General features: G+C 38.5%; 1 protein-coding gene across 1 annotated transcript; it reads right to left on the bottom strand.

The window, feature by feature from the left end:
• Positions 1-4,670: 4,670 nt before the first annotated feature.
• On the bottom strand, positions 4,671-14,051 carry BEND6 (BEN domain containing 6). Its single transcript, XM_030944768.1, has 8 exons — positions 13,952-14,051; positions 13,705-13,850; positions 13,122-13,220; positions 12,585-12,762; positions 10,933-11,150; positions 9,444-9,636; positions 7,486-7,624; positions 4,671-4,938 (listed from the first exon to the last, which is right to left on the bottom strand). Exons 1-8 carry the CDS (start codon positions 13,956-13,958, stop codon positions 4,671-4,673), a joined length of 1,248 nt encoding a protein of 415 aa, XP_030800628.1. The 5' UTR covers positions 13,959-14,051.
• Positions 14,052-17,303: the final 3,252 nt, after the last annotated feature.

Here is a 17,303-nt window from a genome sequence, read left to right as displayed (position 1 = left end):
ATCATCTTTACTCAATACCTTGGGTTTGAGTAAGCTGAACAGTGTAAATGTCACCTGTGAGCTGTGTGTCAGTATAAAAGAGCTGCTTGCACACACTTCACTGGTGAGTGCTTATCAAATCCTGTAAACACAGGAGAGAAAGTATTCAAGGTTGCATGTTAAATTTTGCTGTAATGCAAGAGAATAAACAACTATCAACAATATCATATCATGTACTGTAAGGATTAATTAGTGCACTTTTCTTGAAAACACAGAGTTACTACTGTTAGTTTGAAGCCTCTTTCCATATGAATGTAAAACCAGCTTTATGATAGAAGATAGACATACTGAGCTGCTAGTTGTATCTACTAGTTATATACTCATTAACAGCTGTATGTCTTAATCACTCTTGTTGGAGTGTATAAACAGCAATCATTTGTCTGCTTTTATTTCATTATTAAAATAATGGACACCTGACTGCCTCTTGGAAAGTCATTGTTGCTGCCTAAAGTTTAATGTTTTGCATTTGTCACTTGAATTTGCTAACAGAACGTTGATAGCAGTCATTCTGTTTGTAGCTTGCATTTGCACTTGATAACTTTTGATCCTTGAGAACAGATAATACAAGGACCTGTAGTAGAAAGTTACTAGGGCAGCGTGGTGGAATTATATTTGCAAACTCTGAGACCCTATGCAAATGATGCTCATTTAAATATTTCAGGAGTCATTCATGTAAATTCAGAATTTTTCATTAGTCATTCACGTAAATTTAAAACTCTTGCAATGACCAGTCCAAATTTCCTCAATGTATGTAAACAATACAGTTAAGGGAAAAAAAATAGTAAGGGAGTTGCCATACAATAATTTCCAATATGCTAACAAAACTGTGATTTCCAAAATTTGTGTATTTCGTGTAATTCCTGTGAAAGAACAGTTGTCAGGCTTTGGGCCAGCTTAGGAGTGTTCTTATGCAGAACTTGTTGAGGAGGGTAGGGGAGGTGAGGTAAGGAGAAATAGGGGTTTTTGTGAAATCTTCGTAAGATCTCCAAGTCCAAAGCTCAAATGAAGTCTAGATATCACATAAGACATGGAAGCTGTTTCAGAGCAGACGATCTTTATAAAGTCAGTAATGCTTTCTAGCAACTAATTACACATATTCACTATATGTCCTTAATTATAGAGTAGGTTTAGATGAAATATTATTAGGAAGAAATTCCTTACTGTGAGGGTGGTAAGGTGCTGGAATGGGTTGCCCAGAAAAATTGTGGATGTCCTATCCATGGAGTGTTCAAAGCCAGGTTGGATGGGGCTTTGAGCAGCCTGGTGTGGTAGAAGATGTCCCTGCCCACAACAGGGGGGTTTGGAAGTAAATGATCTTTAAAGCCCCTTCCAAATTGAACAATTCTATGATTCTAATTCAAATATATTTCAACATTTTTACTTCTCTCCTTGCTCCCTTAAGTGAAACACTGATTGCCTTTATAACCATTGATTTCCCTCTTTTATCAACATGGCATACTGCCATTTACTCTTGATCTAGAAAATTTAGTGGTTTAGAAAATCTGGTGGCTTGTTTTTTTTTAATCCTATCTATATACCCTAATAACAGGGGACATAAACTCAACATGCATTAAACTCCCTGATTCATTCAACAGTATACTTTTTCAGTAAGGTTTTTATCCAGTTCTTCACATATCTCAATATTCTTCCCACCTTAGAAAACAAATTATCTGAGCACTTAATGATAAACAGCTACCGATTTTTTTTCCACTCTAACCTTTAAATTCAATCTAATGTGCAGTAATAGAAATAAATAGTTCAAATTATTAGTTTTAGTATTGCTTACCTTTTCAGTAGTAAATTTCCAGTTACTAATTGCCATACAGTCTAAAACCACTACAGCTTCTGTAGCAGCCATCAGTCTTCTCCTATTCTGAGGACTGCAAATAATATGCCCTCTGTTGCTCATATCAGAATTTTACACTTTGGAACACCACACATTTACCTATAGCAAATTAATTTGTATTTTAGTGCAAATTTTGGGAGAAACAGCATTATGCTGATCTGACATCCCTTTCTATTGAAAAAAACAGTTTTATTTTGTACCTTTCTGGTCATACTGCAAGAGATATGGCCCTTTTGTTAATGGTGTAGTTATGTAACAGCTATTTATCTCCTTTCATCCAGTGGGATAACATTGTTTCTATACTTTAGTAAGGGAAAGGAGTGGTCTTTTTGCAGCTTGCTCGCTTTTTATCCTTTGTTACAGCATTAAAATATCTCCTTCCATTTATTGTTCCCATGCCTGGGAGCAGGTCCTCCACCCTACCATTAAACTCCTCCTACACTTTTTGTGGTGAGCTGCCAGCCCCAGTGGCTTTCCTTTGACAACTCACCAAGGCAGCAGAATAGAAAAGCACAAAGTGCAGTGGGATCTGCAGCGCTGCACCAGCCACAGGGAGAGCAGCTGCTCACCTTCGCTCCACCTACCTGCCCAGGGGCTTCAACACCTCCCCAAGGGCAGGGCAGCTGCTGCTGTGCCACATCAGCTGTGACAGCTTTTAGGTTAGAATGCCCTTGTAAGGTGGGCCAACTCCTTCCCCAGGTAAAATGATGAGCTTTACAGAAGCTGGCTTCAGAACAATTATTAAAGAGAAAGAAAAAACCCCACAAAATGAGTGAGAGAAAAACCCCAACTTTGTATGTTAGAGTGTATCACAGAGGTGATGTAAGAAAAGGCCCATTAGACAGTGAGGACAATAAAACAGCACTAAGTAATGTTTCATTTTATTTGATAGAAAGTTGCTTCAAAAATATTATTAATTATATACATTATTATATATGCTGTACATACAATTACATACACAAAATTTACATAATAGCAAACATCCTTCTGTTACATTTTATAGATGGTAGTTAATAGCATGAGCCAGAACTAACATATTTCATACCTGTTTTCATCCTGATCCTATCTACAAGGAATTGTTAGGTGAGAGATGAAAAAGGATAGCAAATCACTTAATTTGTACCCCAGCCCACAAACAAGTCTTCTCCACAGTGCGTTCTATTAGTGCCTTGCTCTAGAACAGTTAGATTTGCAGCACTTCCCTTAAGCAGTATTTGGCTGATAACCTTATCTTCAGATTTTTTTTCAGTGTTCACCCTCATATTATTTCTAATTTATTTCTGTAACTCACATGTCCTGAAATCCTCCTTAAATCAAGCAAGATTTCTTCAACATAATGTCATTTCATTTTTCCAGTCTGATTCGTTAGTTGCTCGTTTGCCATGTTTGAAATAGATTCAGCTAATAGTACTCTCAGTTCTGGGAAGGACATTCGAACAGGAAAGCTTTTTATATGGTCCCAAGTGTTCTGTCCTTCCCATGTCAGCACATGGAAAACCTGAAATCAGTCAGCAAGGAAAAAAAAAATCATAAAACCACAGAATATGCTGAGTTGGAAAGGACCCATCAGGATCATCGAGTCCAGCTCCTGGCCCTGTGCAGGACACCCCAAGAGTCACCATGTGCCTGAGCACATTGTCCAAACACTTCTTGAACTCTGCCAGATTTGGTGCTGTGACCACTGCCCTGGGGAACCTGTACCTTTCCACTCCTCCTCCTAAGGCTGTTATGAGGTTTGTGTGACTGCCAGCTGCTTCCTGGAGGAAGTGGTGTCAGATCCCAAGGGGAACTGCCCAGATAATGGGATTTTTCTGGTCCTCATCCCATGAGGAATATTCTGCCTGCCTACCTTTTCTCTAAGCAAGGGGTAGCGTACCAAAATCAAAACACAGGGAGTAGCTGTGCAACTCTGTCCTTTACTAGTTGTTTCTGCTGAAGTGTCCTCTATTTCCCCACTGAAGGGACCAGGCACCCTTATCCTATGGACCTGATGGTCAGGGAAGAAGAAGGGAGTCAGAGCTGCCAAACCAGCAGAGTACCAGCAGCAGAATCCCTGTGAGAGAATGGCTTCCATAACTAAACAGGCTCTCATGGAGGACTCTTCCCTGAGCTACAAAGGAACATGGCTTCTTCCATTGCCTTTCCTACTTTGAGAGGTTAAAAAATAATTGCTTCTTTCCTATGGATATCTTGAGAGTTGTAGTTTCATTGGCCTAAGAAAGTTATTTTGTTTTCCTTGTCAGTAGCAGCCCTAAACAGCCATTTAATTTCTTCCTCTCTGCTCATGTGGCCCTGTGCTTTCTACTCCTGTGCTGGCCCCAGTCTTCATTTCACTAGGAGATCTTTCTATTTTCTCTCCATATCACTATATCTTTTTGCATTAATATACAATAACTTTCTTTGATCAGTTAAACAGTTTTCCCTCAGCTGTCAAGGTGAAAGCAAGGGGAATTATGGTTCCTCATATATATTCTTTTGATAGTACTTTAAATAATGTTTTTTTCTAACTAAGGGGGACTCTACTTGTATTCTTCAGTACAAGTTTTAATTACTGCATAACATGCATATATCTTATAACATCTTAAATTCAAATATATTAATATGCCTTCAATTTTTTTCTAATCTATGGGATTTTCATTTGTTTGAGAAAAAAGTTCTCAGGCTTCTATCTCTGTCCACTGTTGGACACTACGATATATCTAGTGCAATTTAGATATTATTTCTTTTTTTATTTTATACTGCTTCTTCATCTCTGTTGAGCACATGAGCTGGAATGAAACACCTGTTATTCCTTGTCTGAATTCCTGAGATTTTGTCCACAACCCTGGTTGGGAGAGGGCGCTGGTGAGCTGCTGGCGAGTTGAGACTCCACCTTAGAAGAAGTGGGTTTGGGACACTCCTGCTGGCCTTCTGGCATGGGAGATGGAGGAGTCAGGCAGCTGTAACTTTGCTGAAGTTGTGCATTAGCAGCTGGTGAATCATCATCCTGCTGGTCTTGAGTACAAGGAGAAACAGCCGAAGAGATGATGCCCTGAGGAGCAGCTGTTGAACCACTGTTGAGACAATTTATAACTAATTTGAGATATTAACATTAAATGTGCAATTAGAACTGTTCTTAGTTTCCAAGCTGCAGAGATTGTTTAATAGCTTAAATAGTTTTCTTCACTGTCACATTGCCCTTCTCCTTGTTTCACCTCCGTTTCATGCCTCTGAGATGGAAATTTGTCTGTCTCGTTGGATATGTTTCCATATTTTTTTCTCTTGGATCATAATTCTACTCTGGGGAAAGGTGGAGGAGGTGAGTAAGGAAGAAATAGCAGCAAGGGAGGAAATAAAAGCTGCAGCAACACCAGTTTTTAAAGTTAGTAACTTGTTTGGATAAATGGTTACTAAAGGTTCTGCTCAACCGAATTTTCTCTACCCCTCTCTGCAATTCATTGCTGGAAGGTAGATTTAAGGAGTAGCAGTGAGATTATGAGTACTTCTAAATTGTCTTACTTTTCTTACAGAGAATGTGTGCCATCTGAGTTAATGGAATCACCAAATTATCTTGATTACTTAAATGGTGCTTAACTGCTTTGACAGTGAGGGAATGCTTAACAGATGTAAAAAAAACTCATTATAAATGCATCAGTTCAAAAGACACTATTCAGGCAATATCTGAACTGGTCACAATAGATGTTGGACTGGGTTTTACATAAGCACTGATCAATAACAGACATAAAGGCATTTTAAAAATATTGAAAGGGCATTTTTAAAATATTGGGTTTAAGTTGGAAGGTCCATAGGCAATATTAAATAACAACCCAGAATTGTTTTAGTATAGTCAAGGTCTTCCTATCAAGGCTTCAGGAATACTGTGTACATTAGAAGAGTCTGGAATTAGCAAAATGTATGAATCCACCTGATGAAGATTTAAAATATTTAAGATTTTAATACTTTCAATGAAAACAAAATCTGTAGTTTTGTACTATTATTTTTCCTGTCCGTGTTAAGGACAAGGAAAAACACTGCAGTGAATCATTGCATACTGTATATTACAAATACACAGGACCTTTAATTTATGAAGTCTTCTCATCTCTAGGAGAAAAGCATTAACATAGTAAACTTTATTTTTGCCAGGCTGGTGCATTTATTTATTGTTTCCAGATGGAAAAACCTGTGTATGTGGATTTTCCTAACACATATTCTGATATTCAGATATTCTATTTCTCAAGTAATAATTCACAGACCACTGGTGGTCCATGGAGTACTACCAGGTGGCTTAGAAACAAATTTTAGAAGCAAAGCACTGCTACTTTTCAAACACTTGTATCATAATGTAGACAAATATCTTGGGGTGCTTCTTATTTGTTTTTATTGTTGTTGGGGGTTTTTTGTTTTGTTAGGTTTTTTCCCTTATGAAGTGTCTTACAGTTGCAAATTCAGATTTTAAAAGCATGCAGGATATAAGTGAACCAGGAAGAAGAAAAATGTTACCTCAGTGTAGAAAGTCTAAGTAAGGGCAAATCTCTTTTCCCTGTCACCCTATTTAATCTCTTGTCCTGTTCCTTGCTCATTTCTTATCGGGCTCTTGAGGAGAGGCTGTGGCAGCTGAGCCTGTTTAGGCTCAAGAAGGCTCAAGCTGATCTTATCTGTGTGCACTACTGTCTCATGGGAGAGTGTAAAGTAGATGGAGGCTCATCCCAGAGGGGCCCAGTGGCAGAACCAGAGGCAATGGGCAGAACTGGAAGCACAGGAGGTCCTGTGGGAACATCAGCCAACACCGTGAGGCTGGCGGAGCAGGGGCACAGGGTGCCCGGAGGGGTGGGAGAGTCTCCATCTTTGCAGATACCCAACCAAACTGGGCATGGCTCTGAGCAAGCTGGGCTGGGTGACCCTGCTTGCAGCAGCAGGGGCTGGAGCAGCCAGCCTACAGAGGTGCCTTCCAACTCCACCCTTCTGGGATATGTGCATTTGGTACATGGGGGAACAGTACTGTGCCAATAGCTGACTTCACCAACCTAGCCAGGAGTTTGGTAATTTTGTATCACTTTCATTCACAAGGCAAAAATGCCCCTAATAGCTAAGATGTTATTTAATAATTCCCCTGACCCAATAATTTAGACTCTTTTGGCAGTAAAGGATTGCCAGCTTAGCTCACCTTCAGTACTCTTATAAATACACACCAAAGAGGTGTGATTTTCCCTATATTCACTTGTGGGTTAATTGGGGTACAACAGGTGACATGAAAATGGAATTGACTTGTCCATGATGAGCCAGAGAATAATAAGAAATATAAATAATGTCAAATCTAAAATAGACATACTCAGCAAAGCAACTCCATGTGTTTACTTCTGTTTTCTCTACCTGCAATTTAATAGTCTTGTGCTGCTTTGTCTGGCACCAATAACTATTTTTGTGCAGTAATGTTAAGCTGGACTGCTTCTGTATTATGTACTTTTTGTACAAGGTTATGGAAATATTTACTGGCTTGGTAGTGCATATACCAAGTAGGTAAATATGTATTGTTACCTGAATTTTAAGACTGCTTTTAGATTTTATTACTATGAAGTAATATGCAGAATTACACAGTGCAGGCATTTTTTAATGTTACTTACCAAAAGCTATGTTTCTGAAAAGCACCTGAGTTAAGGTCTTTGCTTAAAATTGGCTTCTTGGTGCAATTGTTCAGTTTTTGTCCCATCATTCGCCTAATTAAAGCATCATCTGTGTTTGGAAACAACTGTTTTGTGATTCCTGCAAAATAAAGAGATGATAACATAGTTATATATAATGGACCCTCCAAATAAGGGAAACAAGAAATGTGTGATATAAAATGTATTTCTTGCATCTTTTAAAGTCCCAGCTACTTCAGCTTCCACTCTAGTTACTTCACAATCTTTACAAACTCCTTCGTAGATTTTACACACCTCCTTTTTTTTCTTTGTGCCTTCCACATTGCTGCCTGCTCTTGGCAGACTCAAAAGGAACTCCAGGGCCACAAGGGCTTTTGTAGTGAGTGATTTGTGCTTGCTAATCATCTGTCCTTATGTTCTGTCCTTGATCAGAGTCCTTTTCCCATCTTCATCAGTCCTTATGACTTTGAATATTACTTTTTTTTTCTCATTAGTTTTCATTTACAGCTGATGTAACTTTTTCTAAAAATTTCCCTCCTGTTTTGCCTGGCTACATTTTTTGAATGCAATAATAACAGGACACAACATGAGGAATGTGATTCTTGCTCCCTTCTTTTCCATCATCTTCCCTCCCCTTGATTTCCCTGCACTTGAATTTCATTTTATTTTGAAGTCCAACAATTTCCATCTTCTTTAAATAATCTGATTCACTAACTCCTTTTCTACAGTCCTAGAACTCCCAAGCTTCCTTCTCATTTTTCTTTTTCTCTTGTGTAATGTGGACACTTTTCTGTTTAAATTTCAGAGTATTCTCTTCTACCTTAACAAAGTTCTTTGATTTCTTTATAAGCTGTGTCACTGAATTCTCCACAACATGCTGTATTCCATTCTCTGATTACCTTCTCTGATTCCCTTCTCAGTTTTGCCTAGGCCCTAGTAGGATTTAGAATCATTAAGGTTGAATAAAACCATTATGATTGAGTCCAACCATTTTTCTCATCCCATTAAATATTTTTCATTTTTCTTAAATGTCATTCCAAAACTGTCTCATCTTACTGCCTCTAAATATATTTTTACCATCCTACACACTCTTTCCTTTTATCTCTCTTGACTTTGGGCCTTTTTTTTCTAACAAGGTTCTCAAAAAAAGGGTTTTTGCAACTGGTAACTTTTGAAACTGCTGCCTAACTTCAACAAAACCATACTAAGGTACAGGAACTGGAGCTAAACTGAGAAGGGAACCAAGAGAACTGCAAAGTCCAAGGGAATGGCAATGGGGGAGGAATTATAGTACAGTAATTAAGGCTGTATTGGTCTAGTATTTAGTTATAGGCGTGAATCCAATTAAAATTTGGCTTCATATACTCACAAAATTCTGTTTTCTTTAAAGCTAATACTTCCATCTGAAATTATTTTCTGTCCTATTCACCAAATATTTTCTGCTGTAAACCTCAGCATAAATCAAATTTTGTTTGCTTCTCTGACCACTATTTCTGTCTTCCATACAGTCTCATTTTGCCTCTAGCTTTATTTAAAATGTCAGAATTCATAACATTCACTAAACTTCAGAACACAGCAGACATAATTTAAAATTTCATCCAAGTGTGTCCTCTTTTTGCCTTCCCTTATCTGTTATCATCGTGCTCCAAGTCTGACTGTTGCAGGTTAACCCTGCAAGGGCTAAAACAATTTACAATATCACTGTTCCTGAGCAGTCACCTGAATAAAACCCACAGAATTCACACAATTGAAATACTACTATATAGCATTTCACTGGCAGTATTTTTAACAGATGGTTTTAAAAAGCATGTAAGCTAAAGAAGGAGATAGGAAGCAGCTCATCACCTGAGTAGAGCAGCTGCTAAGCACAACAGCTCCTCCCTCCAAGAAAGCCCCCTGTCAAGTCAGAGCCACATTGAGTAAGGTAAACAAGTCATCACCTATGATTTCCTGAACTTCATTCTGATTCATAGCTGGTTTTGCTGCTTTATCCTTTGAAGAGGAGGACTTTGCACCTGTCAGGCTGTGTGTAGCCATGTATTCATGTGTATAAAGTGCTTGCATCAAGTCATTTATAAATTTTTGAGGTTTGCTCTTGTTACAAAGTGCAATCTGCCACTTTTCAATCTTGAACTGGAAAACAAAATTGGTGATAGGCATAATTACTGCAGTTCTCTAGAAATATTATATACTATTACCACTGAAATATCTTTTTCATTTTCTATTTCTAAACCACAATTTCAAAAGCAATCTCTACAAACAATGTGCTTGAGATAACACCACTGCTCAGCATTTGGGAACTATACACACAGCTTGATTATTTTCCAGAAGGAAGTGTGGGGCAGCCTAAGGACCCCATGCAAACCCTTCACCATCCTCTTTACTCACTAGTAGAGACAGGACACGTTCAGACACAGCAAAATCCTTCTGTGCTTGCTCTCCATGCAGGCTGGCTGTGGTCCAGTTCTGGCATGGTTTCTGTACTGCCTTGGTAGCATGGCACTGTGCCCAAGCAAATATTCCTGCCTGTGAGCAGACATGCCCTAAGAACTGTGACATCTGGTCCTGGGCTTTGAGAGTGGCTTCTGCACGCAGCAGTGGTACAGCCAAAGAGTTTGAACTCTCCTAATAGGCAATTTTGAGCTACCTCTATGAAGTAAGGCAGGCTGCTCAGAAAATTAGGTATTTTTATTTCTTTGAAGATGTTAGGTCAAATTTTGTGGTTTCCAACATGCAGTCAAAACACACCGTGATAATTCTTAACAGACTTCTTTATATTTTAGCACTCCATGACAACACACAGGAATGATTTGCACGGATTAGCATGACCCAATGCATGTTTATGTAAATTGTGAATGCAGACATTAGAATTATTCTTTTGGTTGTGCCTTCATTTTTTTCATGTACAGCCTCTGTGCCTTAGATTTCTCAATCATGTTCTGTTATAATTGCAGAGAATAAAGGAATTTCCTTACTCAGTATCACTGTATACATGTATTTCTACTTAACTGGTAGCCAGTGTCTGGAACAGGAGAAGAAGCACAGCAGCTGCCAATTACAAATTAACAGTTTGAATAGACTGCTGGTATTCATCTTAGATTATCTTGGAAATACTATTATTCCCCTTTGGCATCCAAACAATTAGGCTGGAAGTTATCCCTGGATCTTGGCATTTTCTTCATGTATCCACATTCTGCCCTTAGCCACAGATATGCAAGGTAACTGAAATTAAAGTGAATTTCAAAGTGTACAGGACACTGAATAAGATCTAATGCTTCTCATGGAAAGAGCATTCTGCACAAAGGGAGCTCATAAGTTATGTTATCAATGCAATAAAGATAAATTATTTTACAGATAATTATTTTCTATATTATGCTATAGCAATTATACTGTATAAAGTTTCATGCCTGAAATTGCCTTTTAACCGACCTGTTTTTCAGTCTGTTGCTCCTCATCTTCCACATTCAGAGTTATTGGTGAGCTGGAGTTACTATGCATAGCTGCATAGGAATCTGCTAATGGATTGTGAGATGCCTTCCAAACAGCATGTGGATGCAGACTGGACATGGATGATGTCACTCCCCCTTTGAGCAGCGCTTCAGCCATCCCTACCAGCTCCTCAAAGTGAGTGACTGCCTGTGGCAACACTGAAATCACATGAAAAGTGAGGGGTAAAATAGTAATGGAAGCTTTCAGACTCCAATTACATAAGCAGGGATATTTTTGCAATTAGATTCCTGTCACATAATGCAAAAGACTCAAAGTAGTCAGCAAAGACATTTCAATATACTTCTTTCCTCCTCTCTCAAATGCTTTCCTGCCATTCTGCTGTCCCCACCCATGAAGATCTGGGCTCAGTTTCTAGAATAGATCAGTTAGTGCAAGGCTAAGAGGAATTATTAGTTTATACCCATCCTGCCACAAAACAGACTATTTCTCTTTTTTCTTTGCACAATCTCAAAATCTCTACAAGTCCATAAAGCTATTGAATATGGGCTAAGTGATGTCTGTTTTTTCTTTTTTACCTTCAAAGAAGTTACACAGACTTCAGAAGTTTTTCTTTTTTTTTTAATCTCTAGAGAATGTTTTAAATAACTTTTTCTCAAAGTAATATTTTCAAATATAAACTTTTATTGCATCCATTAAGAAGAACCAATGCAAAGCAAAAAGGATGCTAGAGATAACATATCAGCAAGATACAGAATCACTAAATTAAATAAAGTACTGTAAAAGACTAAGATAATTGCTCAGGATGCAAGGTAAATTTATGTGTGAGAAAAGTTGTCAGACACAAAGAAAATGTTTACAAATAATATTTAAAAAGGTGGAGATGAATGATTCAAGCCAAGATGAAATGCAATCAGGTAGGAAATGAAAATGATAAATAGTTGCAAAATCATCTGACAATAAACAGATACCACCACATTGTCTAGGGATGGTATGGTGTAGCTGGCATAGGAGGGAGTAAATCCTCTTTAAACCTTATTCATTCACTAGTGGTTTGAAATTTTGGATTCAGTTTTGGCTGCCTTAGAGTAGGGGACAGGGACAAGCAAGAGGCACTTCAGAGATGATCACTAAGAGATGAAGGGTTCATTTACAGAGGAACAAAATTTTTCATCTCTGAGAAAGAATTTAATTTGGTGCATCTGAAACTAACTCAGATTATCAGTAATGAGGAATCACCAAAGTAGTTAGAAATTCATTAATTTCAGAATAAATGAAATATCAATTGATCAAGAAAGACTGCCAGTAAATAAGGGTAGTTGGACTGGTCAAATACTGAAGTATTTGAACTTAGCCAATGGTTACACAGCATACAGAAAGGTTCTCCTGGGAACAACTGGCAGGATTTAGACACATTTTTCATTTCTAACTCTATGATTGCATGGCCTCTGTGTAAGTCAGTAAGTGCTGCTGGAATTAAATGCTGCCATGTATCACAGACTGTGATGCTAATGGCAAGCCTTGATCATGTCAGGTGCTTGAGCATCCATAATTCCCATCCAAATGGCCTCTTATAAATCAAGCTTTTCCTGACCTTCAGGCTTTCCTCTTCATCAAAATACTCCCAACTTTACCTTGAAGCATCACCAGGGACTGTCTTAGGCGGCAGTTTTCTCTCATGGTATCTGTCAGCTTCCTCTTGAGACTTTTAATTTTGGCACATAGTTCTACCTTGGAGAGTTGAAATAAAGGCTCTTCATCATCACTGCTACTTTCACTATATAGAAAGTTGCTTCCTGAATATGGTTCTCTCTGAAAAAAAACCCAAATAACTGTGATATCTAGAGCAATAACAACATAAAATCAAAGCATCAAAACCAACATTAAAATATCTGGCTAAATCAAAAAATTCTCTTGTATAAACAGACTCAATGCATTTTAATAAAAGCTTTTACAAAACATAGCTAATAGTATTCTAGTTGAAATTAAAAATGAAATGTCAGTTTAATATGTAACTGTTAGGTACCTTTGTCTCTGTTCTCTATTCACCAATTTTCCAAAGCAGCATCTTTCAGAACTGTTAACTTCACTATGGCAAAAATCCTATGCCTCCCTCAAAAACACCTTTCAGACTGCTTTTACTTGATACATTGCTGAAAATGGATATTTACCTGTTTGTTAATTAAAGATGTTTCAAGTTGACTCAGGATGTTGGTAGGAGCAGATGCGTGCAACGATTTCTTTCTTTTTATATGTTTCATCATCTTCCCCTGTAAAAAGTGCATAACAGTGCCTTTGCATTCCTATAGAGCCTTTCATAACAGTACTTCATAATATACCATAAGTTTTTATTCACTGTGCACTTGACATTCTTGGTTAGTAGTTTTAAAAAATGTGTCTGTAACTTTGTTAACTTTTATATTTTCCTTGCCTATATTTTGTCACTGCAGATCTCAGCACAAGGCACACCTCAGAAAACCTGCTCTCTTCCCTTTTTTAAGCAGTAGTCAGATTTCTGTCTTACAGAGCATCAAAGCCTTGAATAGCACTCATCTCTTGACACAGAAAAGGACAAAATCCATTGGCCTAAGTAATTACTCTGACAGGTTATTGTGCTGAGGTACCATGTGAAGGCTGCCTGTATTCCTACCTTTACCATCCTTTGTGTGTTATATCACAAAGAATCAATAGTTACAGCCTATTTCATTCCTTTACGGACCTAACAATATAAAGCACATAAAGACACAAACTCACCTTTTCTTTATCCAGGTCACTGTCCTCACTTTCTGAGAATATCATTTCTATCCTCTTCCTCTTGCCTTTTCCAAGGACTTGTATTTTTGTAATTTCATCTGCTCGTAATATCTTTTGCATCATTTCCACCAGCTCTTGGGGGTCATCTGAAGTGATGGAAAGGAAAAAGGCCAAAGCACAGACAATCAGGCAACTATACCTTAAAAGCAGGTTTCATATCAGACAAATGTTCTGTAACTGCACTCACCACTCATGTACACAACTTTCACCAGGTGCTTTTCTGTCTTTCTTTCTCCCACAGGCCAGTTTACTAGTACGTGCTCATTAGGTTTCAGAAGCCTTTCTAGTTCATTGTCATCACAGGGAAGGTCCTGGATCCATGAAGTCTCTCCAATTTGCAGTGAATTATCATTTACAAAATCAAACAGTGTGAATTTTTTCATTGTTAAATGGCTTTTTTGTCACACAGACACTTCCTGAAGGACAACATAGGAAAAATAGCAGTTACGGTAGCATGCCACAGGGATGTTACAAGAACCCTTTGAAAAGCCCCAAACAACCCCCCTTTTGCTGGATATTGGTAATTACCTTGTAGGAAAATACCCTAAGGAAGTGAAAACTAGCCAAGCAGTGAGTTGTATCCCACCTGAAAGATGGGAGATGGTCTGTTTAACACCGGTACATAAGACATTTTCCTCCAAAACTATGCGCAGAAAACAGCTTTCACTAACAGGGTCCTGGCTCCCATATTATTTCTATTTCATTCTGGCTGGGATCTCTACTACTACTACATTTGTCTCAATAAAATTTTTAGTCCAGCTTCTGACTAAAAGATACAGGTGTGATAGAACCTTTCCCTAGAATGGAGGAAAGTGCTAGCTATTCATGCTATTAAGTGGAATGTATGGGTATCATTTCATGGTCAGGAAGACAATTGCAGCCACAGAAAACCAACCCAGAACTACCCAGGACAACTGAGTGGGTGAAGTATGACACATCCTGGCAGTGGAAAACTTGATGCACAAAAGAAGTGACAGGCTAAGGACTGGAAGAGAGCTGGGCTGCTTCATGAGGAATAACAGCAACAAGGAAAACCCAACCCCAAATATACAGTTAAATCATTTGCCTCATAAAACAATGCTTTTAAAGCAATGTGCTGTTTTGAGTTTTTTATAGCACTGAATTTCTCTACCAGGAGATGGAACAAGTCATACTTTGAGCTTTATTTTCCCAATTAGGATGATAGCTTTTCATGAAAGTATAGATTCTACTGGAAATGTAACCACTTCTTTTAAGTGCTGCCATTATACTCAGAGAAGATATTTTCTACTTTAAAATTATTAAATCAATACATAGAAAATCTGATTTTCAAACCTGTATCTTCTTTCCAGCAAGCATACGGTCAATTCATAAAGGTGAAATACTTTCACAGAGCTGAAAACTCATGAATTCTTAGATGTGACAGTGTGATTTGCAATTGACTTGGCCTCAATCAGTCAGAAGCAAATTTGGTGCCTCATGAAGAGGCTGTCAAAAAGGTAACTCAGAGCTAGAAAAAGAGAATTACATGCGGCTATTATGTCAAAGTGAGAACATCTGGCTGCACTGCTCTATGAAGTAATGTCAATTCATTTGCAGAAGCCCAGTTTGCCACTATTCCACATGTCTGTTCTATGCCTCAACAGAGCTGGCTTTCCATACAGGGGTGAACTTGTTAATTTGCAAAAGACAGCTGCAGTCTTGTCAACATGTTTACTGATACAATGGAGCAAGGAGTATAGATAAGAAATCATCATTAAAAGGAGTATTAAACCAAACTTTATGCAGAATATGCTTAGTGTGATAGTAGTAGGAATGTTAAGTATTGCCTCACTGGAGAAAGAAGACTGTGTTTGCAAGAATTGACATTATTTTTCTTTAAAGATCAGAAAACATCCACCCCATGCAAATTCTGGAAGAGGAAGCAGCCTGAATATCTCTGCCCAGCATGACTCTAATTAGAGACCTCATTCTGCCACTGATCCCTGCTGGATGGATCCTCACCACAGTCAGGGATCATTCAAATGAATAAACATATAGACAAAAGAGAATCCAAAGGAACAACTGACCTCGCTATGGACAGGTAAGGTCCAAACTGGAACTGCATGTCTGTCTGAACAACAAAATACCAGATTTTAAACAGGTCGAGTATGCAATCAGTTGGGCATCAGTATTTTTCCTCCTTTTTCAAAATGCTTTTGAGTATATACTTCACTCAGCTTAACATTTCTCATCTGGCTCAAAGATGTTACTTCTGCCTCTGACCAACCCAGCAATCTACACCACCCAGTTCTTTGATTCTCAAATGAAGTACTTGGATATTTCCCCCTTTGTCCTTGGCAGTTGTGAGCTACTTCTTTACCCTCCTAAAAGCCCACAAAAGAGCAACAGAATTTCAGCAGAGTTAGAGCTGCCAGTGTGCTAAGTCTAACAACTGACTGATTGGCTTCTATATTTTTTAATGTTTCCCTGCAGTCCTCTAACAGTTTGTCTTTTGTCTCTCATTTTGTATTAAGACAAATATTCTCTGAGCCATGGGACATTCTTGTGGTCTGAACTTGTACATGGTTAGTAAGCCAGCCCAGGGTTTCCAGAGGTACATGGATACACAGGCTCTTCACAGCATGCAGGGCAAGTGGCGATCCCCCACATCAGGCACCAGGGCTAGTCGCGTACACACTGTGTCAATGCCATGCACATCAGTACCAAATCCAACAGCTTTTGGAAGGTATCAGACCTGCCTACATTTTTAAACAGCTTAAGGGAGCCAATGCAAATGTGGACTTCTGGATGTTCAGAGTCCATGAGAGCAGCCTGGTGCCACTGGTAGACACTGTGAAGCACATGGACAACAAAATATCTCACACAGTCTTTACACCAGGCAAGCACCTGGATCCATGAAAATACATCCAGCCTCTTTATGCTAAGGACAATTTTTACCGTGGCAGGACATGGAGCTCAGCAATTTATCTACATTATATATAAAATTCTTCTGAGCTGACAAGATTCTTGCCTGTGGTCAGTGTGTTCTAGCAGCTAAACCAATTTCACTAAGGGCCTTTACAGCTGCCATATTCTGTCAGCAAGCTGAGAGAAGGAATATCCTGTTGTTTGTAAAAGGAACAAGGCAGGAAAGCAGTTGAGGGGCAGCAAGAGCAACTGGCCAGGCCCCCCTTCTCTGCTGCAGCTCTACTGAACAATAACCCAATTCCTTGTGTTATGGGTAAAATGATTAATCATTACATAGCCAAATGTGAATCATTACATTGGAACAGAGTGTAGTAGTTGGTTGCAAGTATTTTTATGTTATGGAGCAATGGCTTCAGTTCCTGCAGTAGACATTAATCAAACTATGTCTTTTCACAGAATTTATTGTGACAATCCATGGGCCCTGGGGATAACAGCTAACTGTCCGCTGGCATCATCTCTAGCAGTGATTAAAGGGAATGGAAAGGTAGAACAAAATGCCACTAATAAGGGAGAGGAATAGTGAAACACTTCACTTTCTGGAAGAGAAGTCCTGCAGTGTTTTCTCACTCTGACCTCCCACAGGAGTCAAT

Source organism: Camarhynchus parvulus, chromosome 3 (assembly GCF_901933205.1).
Source record: "Camarhynchus parvulus chromosome 3, STF_HiC, whole genome shotgun sequence".
Taxonomy (NCBI): domain Eukaryota; kingdom Metazoa; phylum Chordata; class Aves; order Passeriformes; family Thraupidae; genus Camarhynchus; species Camarhynchus parvulus.
Note: the sequence above shows the minus strand (reverse complement) of the source record. Positions and strands in the feature narration are given on the sequence as shown.